The 15,434-nt window shown below is 48.8% G+C and overlaps 1 protein-coding gene across 3 annotated transcripts in view; it reads left to right on the top strand.

Moving 5' to 3' along the window:
* The window catches only part of NAV2 (neuron navigator 2), a 389,315-nt gene that overhangs the window by 320,454 nt on the left and 53,427 nt on the right, over positions 1 to 15,434 (top strand). For 2 of the 3 annotated variants that reach the window (XM_057748181.1, XM_057748180.1), the window contains 7 exons: positions 3,357 to 3,648; positions 4,404 to 5,106; positions 7,878 to 8,342; positions 9,016 to 9,081; positions 10,424 to 10,468; positions 13,291 to 13,451; positions 14,792 to 14,980. In XM_057748181.1, the coding sequence (XP_057604164.1) occupies positions 3,357 to 3,648; positions 4,404 to 5,106; positions 7,878 to 8,342; positions 9,016 to 9,081; positions 10,424 to 10,468; positions 13,291 to 13,451; positions 14,792 to 14,980 (1,921 nt within the window). The remainder of the gene's footprint in view (positions 1 to 3,356; positions 3,649 to 4,403; positions 5,107 to 7,877; positions 8,343 to 9,015; positions 9,082 to 10,423; positions 10,469 to 13,290; positions 13,452 to 14,791; positions 14,981 to 15,434) is intronic. The other variant, XM_057748182.1, reaches the window with a different exon arrangement.

The raw sequence follows: 15,434 nt of genomic DNA, 5'->3' as shown, positions 1-15,434 counted from the left end.
TTGACTGTTACTAATATATTTTCTTTGTAGTTTCAGAGCATTTCATCTTATGTTTTGCAGCATTTTGTTTTTAGGACAATGTGTAGGTGGCAGAAGATTTTAACATACACACGTCTCTCCCCCACATCCCTTTCATCTGTCCATCCCTGTCCTTGTTATTCAGTATTTCCTCTCGGTCTGTGGAAGGTCCCATTCCAGGTCCCAAGGTACAAAACAGGCATATGTCAAGATTCCTCTCATTTTCACTGCCTTTGAAATTTTAGTAAAGTATACAAGGGGGAAAAAAGGTAATTCCAAGTGAGTTTACTTTTTTGCTACTGAAGGAAATAAAATTCTGAATTCTGTGGTGGGGATTCCTGTCCTATGCAGCCCTGAGTTCTCTGAATGATGGTCTGGATGTAGGGATAGGGTTTGGGGGGGGTGGGGGGGTGAGGCACCCCTCTGCCACCTGCTGGGTCCTGCTGCTTGTGACTTGAGGCAAGTTCCTTTTTCTCTTCACACCTATGTTTTCCTTGTCTGTCCAGTATAGATAATAGCAAAAGTTTAGAGGATTAGATGAGCTGACAGTGTGTGCAGAGGCACCAGCCTCCAGTAAGAAAGGTGGCAGGTGGCGATGCGGACGCTGATCCTTGCTTCTGTTAGTACCTGAATACAGACTGAAACTTCAGCCAGTGTAGCATCTCAATCTGCAGGGGATGACGTGGTCATGAGGAGGGCAGTGTCTCTGGCTTCTTAGAGGCTTGTGGCCTAAGAGCACAAAAGACAAGTTCCCTGATCACCGTCATGCAAGACAAAGATAGATTCCATGCTAAATTGCTGGAGATTTTCAGAGGTGGGACAGTTGATGATAAAAGAGCCACTGTTTGTTGAGTCCCTCCACACTGAGCTCATCGTGTCCACCATCAGCTCTCTGAGACACCTGTCTGTTATCACTCCTGTTTCACGCACAAGGTAACAATCTCAGAGACGTTCAGCCACTTCCTCCAGGGTCACACACAGCACAGGAGTGGCAGCACCTAGTACTTGAACTCAAGTCTGTCCGACCCCAAGCCCGTGCTCTTCCCCCGACATCCCACCCCATGGCCACACCTCACTCCTCAGTGCCTTGGTTCCACTCTCTCCCTCTCAGAAGACTAGCCTCCCCTCTTCAGTCTCTGAGGAAACTGGGTCCTCGGGGAAGAACTCTCCCATCTTCCAGGCCCTCTCCCTCCTTATGTGTGGATGCTGGATGTTGAATGAGTAAGTGAACTTGCAGGTAGGGGCAGCGGGAAAATCGACAGGAGGAAGATACCATTTGAGATGGGAAGGAACAGCCGGCAGAAGGGAGGGTGTAGCTTTTTGTCCATCCCCATGTGGCTGTCCTGCTGGCCCTCCTGTTGTAAGCTCTGGGAACAGAGAGGCTGGCCCTTCTTCATCTTTTAATCCCTCCTGGTGCCACCACATAGTCTAGCACACAGCTTAGGAGGGGTTTGCTAAGGAGATGTGACCTCAAAGTCAGTATGGTGTCCTGGGGCAGATGCCTTTGTGCAGAGAGCAGCTGGGAAGCTTACCACCCTGGACCACATTGTCGGGCTATGGTGGTTGGATGATTGTTCTTTCCAGAGGGGGGTTCAAACTGTAGTCTCAGACCAGGGATGTGTGCACTCTCTCTGCCATTGGGGTGCAATCAGTTCTGGGGGCCCCACCCAGAAGCTAGGCTGAAACTGCTCCAGAATTGGAGTTGGGGAACCACCAGCCAGCCAGGATGGGAAGAGAATCTACTGGGTGTAGGTGTTGTGTTAGGTACCCCTGGGCATGCAGCATCCTTACGTTCGTGGACTTATCCTCCAGAAAGGCAGTATAGCATGGTGGTTAAAATATGGGCTCTGTACTCAGGCTCCCTGGAATCCTAGCACTGCACGATCTTGGGCAATTTTATTTTCCATTCTGCCTCAGATTTCTCAAGTAAAACTGAGACTACAAATTGCAACTTCCTTATAGGTTTTTGGTGCAGATTAAATTAAATGATACATGTAAAGCACTTTAGCCCAGTGCCTAGCACATAGTAAATGCTTAATAAATTTTAATTGTTACTGCTATGACTATTAGCATCACTACAATTTGATCAGGGAAAATAAGGTATAGGAACATTAAAAGAATAATTAATGCAGTAACCCAGGATGTGCTAAGTTTTCAGCACCTCCTAGAGTGTAAAAGAATGTGTTAGAATGTACTTGAACATAAGCTCCAGGAGGTTGATGATTTGTACTGATACTTTGTTCTCATTCACTGTAGTATTCCCAGTACCCAAAAGCTTGCTTGGCACACAGCGGGACCCAGTAAATATTTGTTGAGTGAATGTTTCCAAAACCAAGTTATTTTCTGCCTCAGGGCCTTTGCACATACTCTTCCCTCTCCCTGGCATGCTCTTCCCTAAACCCTTCTCTTAGTAAGTTTCTGCTCATTCTTTAGGACACTCCTTCAAAAAGGCCCTAAAGTGTTGCTGACCAGCCTTCCCCTTCACTGCACTGCTTCTCCTTACTGAAACCTCCTCGGACTGGCCCCAACCCCTAAGGAGGCCCCCAAAGCTATCTGGTTAGCGACTTATGCCTTTTAACTGCAGCAAATAATTAACATCACACTTCTGTCCCCTCCTGGGCTCCGTGTGCAGCCGGTCAGGCCTCTTCCAAAGAAAGCTGGCTAATTATATCCCTCGTCTGCACAAAATCCCACAAGAGGAGCAAGCAGTGGCATATGAAGCTGAGGTTGGAGCAGGCACCCTCTGGCTTTTAGCATGGGGAGGGGGGTGGTGGGAAGTGGCTTTTGAGGATTTGCTTCCTCTCAGCCCCTGTCTCTCCCTGATTTGAGGGGAACTCACAGCCGCTGTCTCTCTCTCTGTCGCTCTCGGTGTGTTAGACTGTGGCGCTGTGCTAGATCCAAAGATCTGGCTGCCAGTGGAGTGATCAGGAGCCGGCAGAACAAAGGGAAATGGGCTGGGAGGCTGGGAGCTGGATAGAGCTCAGACTGCCGGAGTTAGAGGAGGCTTGTCGCCAAGTGGCAGAACTGGTGGCTGAATTCTTGCCCCAGCTCTGTCCGCTGGTTCTCTTCCATGGCGCTCTGCCCCTCCTTTTCCTCTGGCTTCTTTTACTCTCAGCCCTCACTCCCTTCTAGGACATATTTGTATTCTTTACTTTCCTTGGACCCAACAAATCAGAATTCCTAACAAGATAATCAGAGTACAAAGGCCCAAACCTTTTAAAGTAGTCATCTGTTATTTTTCCCTTAACTTGTTCAGTGTGTGGGCACTTCGGCTCTGGGGTGAGGGGCTCCCTAGCCTGGGATTTGAGAAGGACTAATTCAGAGGGTCTCCTTCACAGACCGACGCCGAGAAGCACTCGCAGGTGGAGAGGAATTCCCTGTGGTCTGGCGATGATGTCAAGAAGTCAGACGGAGGGTCAGACAGCGGCGTAAAGATGGAGCCGGGGTCCAAGTGGAGGCGGAATCCCTCTGATGTGTCTGACGAGTCCGACAAAAGCACGTCAGGCAAGAAGAACCCCGTCATCTCGCAGACAGGATCGTGGCGGAGAGGCATGACAGCTCAGGTGGGCATCACCATGCCGAGGACGAAGCCGGCTGCCCCGGCAGGCACACTCAAGACCCCAGGAACTGGTGAGTCAGAGACACTCGCTGTCTTGCATGCACACTTGTCAGTTTCAAAACTGGAACTGCAGTCACTCTAACAAGGGCTTGATGGTGTTTTTAAATCCCTATAAATGTGCAGGTATTTCTTCTTAGTGCTTAGACTCTGCTTATAGCCAGCTTTCAGAAAGGTTCACATCCTTACCTTTTTCTAAGTGGAAATATGTAAGCATGAGAGCCTCTTAAACTCTGAAGATTGTTCAGCTGCTGAGACATGTCAAATTGGTTTAAGCATGTGCTGGGTCAGAGCTAACATACCCAGTGAAGGCTATTCAAGGGCACATGGTTAGGAGCTGTTGGTATGTTGAGTTGATGTTGTCCATAATTTAAGGATGTGTGTAAACAGGGCAGTGTTTGTGCCGGAAGGTGGGGTACCCCCTGAAAATGATAGGGACCGCTCTTTAATGGACAGAGGGAGAATGGTCATTAAAAGACAAGATCTCTTTCCCAGACATATCAGTGATTGGCTGGCTGTGCTTTATTCTGGGTAAATTTAGACTGCTTTGCAAATGAGGAAAATCATTGACATCTCCTAAAAGGCTCATGGTGACAGTGGTAGACAAGATTATCTTTATAAAAAGCTCTTTCCTCTGTCTCCCAAGGGGACTGCTTTCCCCCAGGAGAAAGTAAACTAGTTCTTTGGAGGAGGGGAGAATTTTAAACAGTCTGAGCTGGCGGAGCGGGCTTCTTGGTTTGCAGGCTAACCTTGCTGATTCCTCTCTTAGGAAAAACAGATGATGCGAAGGTGTCTGAGAAAGGGAGGCTGTCTCCCAAAGCCTCCCAGGTGAAGCGCTCCCCATCAGATGCCGGCCGCAGCAGTGGTGATGAATCCAAGAAGCCCCTCCCCAGCAGCTCCAGGACGCCCACCGCCAACGCCAGCAGCTTCGGGTTCAAGAAGCAGAGTGGCTCTGCCGCTGGTCTGGCCATGATCACAGCCAGTGGGGCCACTGTCACCAGCAGGTCAGCCACACTGGGCAAAATCCCAAAGTCATCTGCACTTGTCGGTCGGTCCACCGGTCGGAAGACGAGTATGGATGGGGCTCAGAATCAGGACGATGGGTATCTGTCTCTCAGCTCCCGGACAAATTTACAGTACCGGAGCCTGCCAAGGCCCAGTAAGTCCACCAGCCGGAACGGGGCTGGGAACAGGTCTAGTACCAGCAGCATAGATTCCAACATCAGCAGCAAGTCCGCAGGCCTTCCGGTGCCCAAGCTGAGGGAGCCTTCCAAAACAGCCCTGGGCAGCTCTCTGCCAGGTCTGGTCAACCAGACCGATAAGGAGAAAGGCATCTCCTCCGACAACGAGAGCGTGGCTTCCTGTAACTCAGTGAAGGTGAACCCGGCAGCCCAGCCTGTGTCCAGTGCGGCTCAGGCCACTCTCCAGCCAGGGGCCAAGTACCCTGATGTGGCCTCTCCCACGCTCCGCAGGTAAGTGGGTAAATGGCACTGAGCAGAACTAGAATACACAGAGTGGCATCGTGGATTAATAATTTCCTGTTTCTTAGCTGAAGCTGCCTCTGGTTTTCTCCACTTCAGTCCTCGGGTAAAGCTGTTTGGTCGGATGCTGCCAGCAGTTCTACAGTCAACTGATTATTTTCCCGTATTGGCATGAAAAACATAAGCCTCTGGAATCAGTCATCCTGGGTTTGAATCCTAGGTCCACCTTAATTAGCCACCATGTAACTTCTCTTATAACTTCTGCCTCCATTCCTTCATCTGTAAAATGGGGGTGATGATCCCTACCTGAGGGTCATTGTGACCATTAATCTATGTAGCCATATCTGGCCCATAGTAAGTACTCAATAAAAGTTAGCTACCATCGAAGATGAGATCCTAATACTTCCTTAGATCTGAATGGGGAGCTCAAGGGAAACAGTTTTTTTTTTTAAAAATCTGTGGCTCAGATTCCTCATCATTATGCCAGATAGTGATCTTGGCCAGATCTTTTTCCCGAATAGTCCAATATCCCCCACATACTTTTTTTTTATACTGCACGCATAATTCCAAATTAGTGCCTGAAATTTTAGCTTCTTTTAAAAAAAAGAAAAAAACAACTCTTAAAGCAGAAGTGTTTCTGAAAAAGAGAATTTGATTTCCTATTACCTTAAGAAGGCATTTTCCTGCATTTCCACACTGGGTGGAAATTTGTACATTAAAATATGATCATTCACTTTTTAAAAACAGTTTCCTTTCCGTTTATACAACTTTCGCCTCTCCGTAGTATCTCATTATAATATTCACTGGACCATCTTTAAAACTGCAGCTGCGTAAAGCAGAGTTCATCCTACCTTTTCAGGAAATTTCTTGTCATAGGAAAGAATAAGTCCCAAGGAGAAAAAATTTAGCAGTGAAAAAATAAAAATTATGTGCACATGTACATATTTGGGGATGAATAGGAATGTTTGCAAAGCCTTCAGAAGAAGCATTCCACATGAACGGTATAATGAAGCAGTTCACTGTTCTTTGTCTAGACTTGATTATTAGAATTTCAGTAATGATTATTTTTTCAGGGGAAGGTCCTGTTGGGCTGCTCTTTGTTGTTTTAACAGGTTGCCTTGTAAATGAAAATTTTCTCTGCTTCTTGCCTCCCGTATTATGTGTAATATTCGCTCTTTGGTATTATAGATTTCCTTTAGTAACTACAAAGGCATTTCACTAGACCCTGAGGCTAGTGTAATACAATACTTGAAAATGCATGCAGCTTCTTGGGCTGTCAGCTGAGCACCTTTCAGCCCATTCCTAGCAGTTATATTTTTCCTAAATCGTTAAGGTGTTCTGAATTCTCTCACTGTACGTTAGTATGAAGAAGAGGAATCTTAGGTGAAGTGTGATAGCTCTCTTCAAATGGTCTGAAGGACTAACAGACAAAAGACTGGGCTTTTTGTATGTAGTTACACATAGCAGGATTAGGAGCAATGCATAAAAATCAGAAAAGGGTGGATTAGATTTTGGTTTTGTAACAATTGGAAGTGCACAGCAATGGAGCCAGTTAGCCTGTGGAGTAAAGTAGTGAGGTCCCTGTCACTGGAAGTATGTAAGCACACTGAAGCCAAGGTTCTGCAACAGGATAGTTCTTTCTCTGTCACCAGGCAAAAAGCGTTCCTCTTCTGTCGCCAGACATTGTCGTGAGGGTCGATTATGTGTGTATTTATTTTTACAATAATTGGGATTTGTAAGGACTGCTTGGAGAGGACAGAGATCAAACTCACACCACTTTGGCTAGCTGGGTGAAAGGCAACCTGCCTCTCATAATATGTAGTAATATCGTCTCTTTTCAGAGATACCTGTTCCATAAGAGTTTTTGTGGGTAGAATCAAGCCTTTACATGACTAGAGCATGTACTGGCCTTTGACTTTAAGACAGTTTCTCCATCCTAGCAGAGAACCCTCTGCCAATGGAAGAGGGAAGCGTGCCACTCCCTATGTTCCGGCAGCACATTTTTGGTCATGAGCAGCGGGGGAGATGACATGCAGTGGCATTTCTGTGTGTCTGTCACACCCAGTGTGTCTGGTCTGACATGTAGTGAAACCCATGAGGTTTTGTGTGTATCACTAGACAGTACTAGCTCTCTGACCCTAAAAGACACATCTTTCAGCCTGGGCTTTCATGTGAGAATAAATCTGAGAGGATACATTGCCCAGGCCGCCTCCAGATCTAGACTCCTGTTCTTGATTCTACACGTTTGCTTAGAGATCAAAGAAACCAAATCCTTTGGAGCCGAACTGTCATGCACGGAGTGCCTGCTTTGTGCCTGGGGTCATGGATACAAAGGTGATTAAGACAGCTCTTTTCCCACAAGATGTTTCCTGGGCAAGGGCAGTTTTCTAGTTACTTTATTTATGGAAAGAAAGGAAAGCAAGATGTTGGACCAGCGAGGGATAGGCCTGTAGAAAATGACTCCCCGTCTCCCTTTGGCTCAGACAGATCCAGGGTCTCAGCGGCAGCCTAGAACTTGAAGGGGGAGCCTTTGCTCCACCAGTGCCCCGGCCCACTGTACGGCAGCCTTTCCCAGGGGAGCGCCTTGAGCCGTAGGAAAGGCTGCACCTCCCTCCCCAGGGACTCTCACCTGCTCCTGTGCCCCGCCCGCCTCTGGAACAATTGGAAGTGCATGGCCGTGGAGCCAGTTAGCCTTTGGAGTAAAGTAGTGAGGCCCCTTGGCCTCGGGTGTTCAACCCGCACAACCGTTTGTCTCTTCGCAGACTCTTTGGTGGGAAGCCTACCAAGCAAGTGCCCATCGCCACAGCCGAAAACATGAAAAATTCGGTGGTCATCTCCAACCCTCACGCCACCCTGAGCCAGCAAGGTAACTTAGAGTCCCCCTCAGGCAGCGGCGTCCTGAGCGGCGGGAGCAGCCCTCTCTACAGTAAGAACGTGGACAGCACGCAGTCCCCCCTGGCCTCCAGCCCCAGCTCCGCCCACTCGGGCCCCTCCAACAGCCTCACCTGGGGCACGCACGCCAGCAGCTCCTCGGCCGTCAGCAAGGACGGCCTGGGCTTCCAGTCGGTCAGCAGCCTCCACACCAGCTGTGAGTCCATTGACATCTCCCTGGGCAGCGGAGGGGCTCTGAGCCACAACTCCTCCACCGGCCTCATCTCCGCCTCTAAGGATGACGCCCTGACCCCCTTTGTCAGAACCAACAGTGTGAAGACCACACTGTCGGAAAGGTTGGTGCTGTGCGTTTGGCTGCCTTTAACTCCCCGGAAGACCCCCTTCCAAGAGTCCAAAGACGATATTAGGAAGCCCCAGTGTTCGTTAACTCACCTTTGCTGGGAGATTTCTCTCTTTCTGATCACTGCTGTCTTGCCAGGGGGAAGCCAGTTTGGGGTGGATGAAGCCCGGCTCTGCTTGCTGTTATCTTTTTCACTTTGGTTTTTCTCAGTGTGTGGAGCTGCTGGAAGTCTTTTAGGGGCAGATTTCATGCTGCCATTTGAAAGGGCATTCTGCCTTCGAAGTCCTTCCATTTTATTCTGTTTGTTCATCAGCTGCTTCTCTCCCTGCCCCTTGTGATGGTGTGGGCCGAGGGGCGGCAGCTGCTGCCGCAGAGCATGTGGCGGGATGCTCCTTAAGTAGCCGAGTCCATACGGTGGTCCTCGTGGCAGACACCCTCCTACTGAAGGGCTGCCGGCCAAAGTGATAGGAAATCAAGAGACCAAAATTGTCCTCAAAGCTCTGAATCTCACTGCAGAAGTGATACGTGTCCATCTTCTCCACATGGGGAGAAAGCCAGTATCAGCACCGGGAATGAGCAAAATGTTCTAATTATGGTGTATGATAACCCCACTCCCTCTTTCCAATCTAATGCTCCTTCTCTTGTTTTCCACCTGCCTGGCCTTCTAGCCCTCTCTCTTCCCCTGCCGCTAGCCCTAAGTTCTGCAGAAGTACTCTGCCCAGGAAACAGGACAGGTAATGACACTGTAGGCCGGGGACCCCACCGAGCCTCTAGCCTCCTCTGCCCCACCTGTGTTGAGCCAGATGTTTTGTGTGAGGCTGTCGGCCTGCAGCTTCCGCTTGTGTTCGTGGCCCCGGTGTGCTCTGTGACCCCCAGACATGCCCGTGAGGGTCCATTCCGCTGTCCCCAAAGCTCAGGAAGAGGTGGAGTGGGGCTGGCCCCTCCTCTCCCAGCTTGGGGAGGCACCTCAAGCCTGCCACCTGACAGGGGGCTGCAGAAGCTCTCACGGGCATGTCAGCCTCCCCATGGCATGCTCCTGCTTCCCAGCTTCCTTTCTCCTCCCTCCCCTCCCCCTCCAAGCCCAGAAGTGATCTCCCACCCACCACGCAGCTTGGCCCCCACCTTTGTCTCCCGCACCCCCACGCCCCACGCGGCTGGCGCTTGGCCCTCACACGGGCCTTTGCTGCAGTTTGGCTCTGTGTCTGCAGGCTGTTGTGTTCTGTGTGCCCGTTTTCTGTAATGATAAGAAGAATATATGGAGCGTTGCTGGCCCCCAGCTGCCCTGTGGGTGGGCCTCAGAGATGGATATTGACCTTGAATTTGTGGGGGAGCCATGGCTTGGCCAAACATAATAAGCAGATGTTGTTTCATGCTAGGAAAAAAAATTCATGAAAACCCTCTTCACCCGGTCAAGAGCAAAAACGTTGCTTTTGTCAGACTCACAGACCAAGCCTTTAAACCTAGCTCTTTGGAAATTTGAATGCCGAGACTTTATCAGCCGGCAAGTTGTAACATGCCCCAACTCTGCCCAGGGCTCAGCTCCTAGCTACGCCCAATGACGGCCTCAGAAACTAAGAGGGGCCTGGAATTCACTTATTACAGATGAATTCCAAATATGCAGACTGCTGGCCTCTTGAAACTCTTCAGCAAGTCCCCTCTCTCACTTGAAGTCATCGCCAGTGGCATTTGGGGGTGGGCCAGAATCATTAGGGGTGCGGGGAGCCTGGCACCTCTCACTCCGAGAAGCATTGGTGGTACAGATGGGCGACGGGGCTCTGCTTCCAGGTGGGGGCAGCCCCTGAGTTTGGCTCTGAACCCGTGGAAAAGGAAGAGCCGTTGGGGCCGAGTGGTTCAGGCCTCCTGCTGACGGGGATGGAGGATGCCCGGGTGTGAGCGCGGGCCTGGGTTTCCTTTGTTCCTGTGGCTGTGAATGTGTTGCATGCCGTGGACCACTCCCTGGTGAAGTGAGTCTCTTCCTCCTGATCTCTTGGTCCTTCCGTAGCCTTTCCCTCCTCACATTGCCTGCTTGCCCTGTGCTTCTCTGAGGTTCTCATGTTTGTTTTAACTTTCCTACAGTGACCCGCACCTTGATAGGAACACTTTGCCTAAAAAAGGACTCAGGTATCTGTGTTTCCTCCTTGCATCCGTGCCATCTGGTGTGGCTCTGGGGCTTGGCTGTGTGACTCTCATGGCTGATGGGGGTTTGGGCCGGGCTGGGGTCCCCGCTTTGGCCACTGCAGCAGGACCCTCCGGACGACGGCTCCCCTCGCAACCCTCTTGTTCTCATCTCTCCATTTGTCGGCTTCTTTGCTTGAGCAGAGGCTGTGCTCTTTCAGGCTTACTGTGGTCAAACCATCTCATGACAACCATCCCTGAGCAAGCCGGGAGAGCAGTTACTGCTACTTTTGGGCCAGTGGGTTTAATCGCTGATCACTTCGCCATGACCATTCCATTCACGGGCTGTCTTCCAAAAGAAAGGATATGACTTGTAGCATGTTGATTTGTCAGCCAGGAAACCAGCAAAGGAGAGAAATATTTTCACCCTCCCAATCTGAAGAGTTTTAACTTTTTGGCCCATAGAAGGTTGCTAAGGACAAGTGCTTTGCACGTGTCTGAATATTCTAATCAAAATTTGGATCAGTTTTCAATGCCCAACAAAACATGGGTGTGATCATTTTTTTGATGTAAAGAAAGAAAAGACTTTCTTTCCAGGAGGGAATGTCCTTTCATTCACTGTAAGTGATGGCTTGTTTTTGGCACTGGTCCTGGTGAAACAAGATGCTGTAAGTCACCATTGCTCACACCATCCACCTCACTTTGCCAACCAAAAGAACTTCAGTCCTAACGCCTGCCCCATGATCTTAATGTCGTATGGTTGCAGCTGTCATTTCTTCCGCTCTCTAAACGCCTCGTTCTTTGTAGCATCGGCTTCACCCTGCACTAAGCATTAAGTGCTTTCGCAAAACACAGAACTTGGAATGAAATGTTTCGTTGCTGTCATGTATGTCTGTAGTTAATAACCAGCAGCTCTTAAGGCTGAGAGCGTTTTGACCAGTAATGGGAGGTAGGTATCAGTGCTTCCTTTCAATAGGAGCTTCAAGTAAAGCCAAATCTAAAAATCCAAGTATAAACGTATTGAAAAAGCCTCCAACAGACCTCCCGAGGGAGGAAGTGCAGCATGATGGCCTTTGAGGGGGGAGTTGGCAAGGCCTTTTGTACTTAACACTTTTCATCATGCCTGTGAGGGCTGCTTGCCGGCACTCAGGCTAATGCTTAAATCACATCCACTCTTCACATGAGTTTGACCTTGATGCCCCACTGTTGCTCCCAGAGGAGGCTCACATCTTCGAATATTAGCATTACGTAATGCTAACGTGTATATTCCTGGAGCAGATCTATTCTATGAAAATTATGTAGCTCTGCCTTTTAAAAATTGTTTTTAAAAGAATTCAGAATAGAGATATGCGACAGGGTATCCTCGGGCAATTGATGGGACCTAGAAAGTCCAACTGTAGTAAAAACGTTAAGAAAGAACCATTTTTATGTTCCCTCTCAATGCGACTCCCTTTCTAGCTCAGCCACTCCGTACACACACACACGTAATACCGACACACTGACAACTCCTTGTCCTAAGTCAAAAGAACCCCTCTGTGTACATAATAAGTAGTCATCCCACAGTAACCTGTTTATAAGTCCAAAGTACTCTGGCCACCGGGGCACTTTAGACATTTGAGATGCTGCCTGTGGGCATAATAAGAGCGTGGATTTGGGGATCAGACTCATACGGACTAAAATCCCAGCATGTGATTCAAGGCAGGCTGTCACTTTCCCTGAATGTAAAATGGAAATAATAGCACCTGCATTGCTGGGAGAGTCCGAGCCTTCAGTGAGATGATGCCTATGAAGGCACCTGGCACATTCGAGACATTCAATAAATCATTAGCAGGGCTTCCCTGATGGCGCAGTGGTTAAGAATCCGCCTGCCAATGCTGGGGACACGGGTTCGAGCCCTGGTCCATGAAGATACCAAATGCCACGGAGCAACTAAGCCCGTGCACTGCAACTACTGAGCCTGCACTCTAGAGCCTATGAGCCACAACTATTGAGGCCATGTGCCACAACTATTGAAGCCCGCGCACCTAGAGCCCGTTCTATGCAACAAGAGAAGCCACCACAATAAGAAGCCCACGCAACGCAATGAGGAGTAGCCCCTACTCTCTGCAACTAGGGAAAGCCCACATGCAGCAACAAAGACCCAACACAGCCAATAAATAAATAAATTAATAAATTAATTTACTTATTTTAAAAAAATAAAATAAGTAAATAAATTATTAGCACACACGTTTCAGAATCAATGAGAAGGGGGACCACATGACTTCTGAAGACCTTCCCCTGTGTGAGACCCAGTGATTTGGGGTTCCTTTTGTGAAGACTGGTTTCTGCCAGATTCCAGTAACTCCTGTCAGCATTGGTCTCCTCACACCTTCCTTTACGTGTCTGGTTTCTGATCCTCTGTGATTCATGGCCACTTATTGGCACTCCAGAGTGCAGATGCCATGAGCTATCTAATTAAAACTTCCTCAAAGCTCTGACAGCAGCTTGTTTTGTTGCTGCAGTCCTGTCAAGGTGGGGGCTTTGAAATGACACCGTCATGAATCAACATGTTACAGATACGCCCAGGGATGGCTCTTTTGAGCGTTTACCGATCTTGTTCTCTTTATGTAGTTCCCTCCAAACTGAAAGGAATTGCAGTTTTCCCCAAAGACAGCCAAGTAGCAAAAAAGGTTTTAAGAAACCGAGTTTCAGTATGTGTAGCGATCTGATTTTTCAGACGTCATCTTTGGATGTATATTTTCTTTTTATATGTTTATCATCAGCTCCAGGGAGCTCATTTTCATAAGTGTTGTTCATAGTTAATCCCGGCCTGATTTCTTTCTGTCCAGGTATACCCCCACCTCCCAGCTTCGCACACAAGAAGATGCAAAAGAATGGTTACGGTCCCACTCTGCAGGAGGCCTGCAGGATACTGCTGCCAACTCTCCTTTCTCCTCTGGCTCCAGTGTAACTTCTCCCTCCGGAACAAGATTCAACTTTTCTCAGCTTGGTGAGTATAGCCACTTGGCGTTAGCTGTGTTGAACAGTGCCTTAGGGCAGAGGTTCTATTTTGCATTTTGAAAGAGACATGTGGTCACATCACCGTCAGTATCTGATCAGCCCTCAGCAGTGTAGATTGATTACAGGCGACTGATAACAAAAGAAAAGAGAAATGTGTTTTGGTTGTCTATCGGTAATTTTCTGTATATGGTTGCTATAGGTAGGGTTATAGCAAAGAGCAAACCGTCCATGGAATGAGAAGAATGTATTCTAAGACCTCTGAAGTTGTAGGTTTTACAGCATATCCCATGTTTGGTCATCCTCGTTGCTTTTATTAAACCGGAAATAAAGCTCAGGTTTTGATTGAACAAGTATTCTTGGAAATGCCTACCAGTGACATAATGCTTTGACTGGCACAGTGAGGAAAGGAAAAGAATTTATAACACAGTCACTGCTGGCATGTCAACGGATACTTTTTTAGGGAGACAAACACCCACACAGACTCGTAAATAGGTGAAAGAGAACAGTCCAAAGCTTTATATGAAACCATGTGATCCTATAGCAAGTATTATACACAGAAAAAGGAAAGCACAGTCCTGGCTGGGATGACTGGGGAAGGTTACACGAAGGTGGCAGGATGAGAACTGAGCCTTCCAAGACAGATAGAGAGGGAAATGTTTTTTCTAGTCTCATCTCATTCTTTAGAGAGGCAGCCTTTTCGGATTACTGTGAATAATAAACTCCGTATTTTAGGACTTCTAATCAAGTAAGGCTTAACTCTGCGTTTTTAATGAAATGAATGTGTACTTCTGAACTTTTTCACGTTACTGAAGTGGATGGGATTTTGAGCTAAGGTAAATGCGCCCTCTTTGCACTGAAGCTCTGTAGGCACCATTATGAACTCTTCCGCATATGAAATAGTGAGACCTGTGTTCATACTGTTCTTTCCCGGCTGTAACTCTTTGAGGCAGGAGTTTCTTGTCATGCACAAATGCTTCCCATCTGATCAAAAGCCCGACTGGACTATTTTGGGCTTTTGGCTTTAGAGAGAATTGTTCCAGATGAGCCCAGAGAGTAATTAGCTCATGCCTGGAAGGTGACACTAGCTTGTCTGAACGTGCCAAGTCGGAGAGCTGAGGCCCAGAGCCTCGCTTTGGAACTGACCCACCTTTCCTCCCTTATTTTTAGCTGTAAGTGTGTTACTCAAATGCTGATGTGACTACCTTTGAGAAAACAGACAAGGGAGAGAAGTTGACAGGGACGGGGATGGCCGCCTCCTCTTCGTGCCCCTTCAGGATTTGAACAGGGAAGTGGATCTCCAGCCTTTTGACCGACTCCTTTTCCTTCCAGCGAGTCCCACCGCTGTCACCCAGATGAGCTTGTCCAACCCAACCATGCTGAGGACCCACAGTCTCTCCAATGCCGACGGGCAGTATGACCCGTACACGGACAGCCGCTTCCGGAACAGCTCCATGTCCCTGGACGAGAAGAGCCGAACCATGAGCCGCTCAGGCTCATTCCGGGATGGGTTTGAAGAAGGTAAGCAAGCAAGGAGATTCCCCTCCCTCAGACTGTGCAGAGGGGTTAACAGCCCTCTACACCCAGTTCACTTCGCTGACCTGAGAGCCCACCTGTGAGTTTCCAGCTCACCCACTTCCTCTGGGGCTCGGGGCTGGGGAACTCTGAATCGTAAGGTCTGACTCTTAAGTAACCTCGCAGGACTTTAGGGAAGAGGCGGCTGACAACGCGCTGGTGAACCCTGGGGTTGACCGAGTTCCGCTCCAGGCTTCTCCCTCTTGGACTTGGGCCCTGACTTCCTGGCACGCGCCTCTGTCTTGAGGCCCAGCCGCCGGCGCACCATCTCGGCAATGCCAGATACTGCAGAGTTCGTTTCCCTGTGCCGACGCACCCGTAGTATGGCTTTGTGGGGCGGTGGGCAGCCGTGCCTCTCCCCTTCGCTCCAGAATCTTTTCTTTCTTTCCCCAATGACCAG

The sequence above is a fragment of the Hippopotamus amphibius genome, chromosome 9 (genome assembly GCF_030028045.1).
Source record: "Hippopotamus amphibius kiboko isolate mHipAmp2 chromosome 9, mHipAmp2.hap2, whole genome shotgun sequence".
In the NCBI taxonomy this organism is placed as follows: domain Eukaryota; kingdom Metazoa; phylum Chordata; class Mammalia; order Artiodactyla; family Hippopotamidae; genus Hippopotamus; species Hippopotamus amphibius.
Note: the sequence above shows the minus strand (reverse complement) of the source record. Positions and strands in the feature narration are given on the sequence as shown.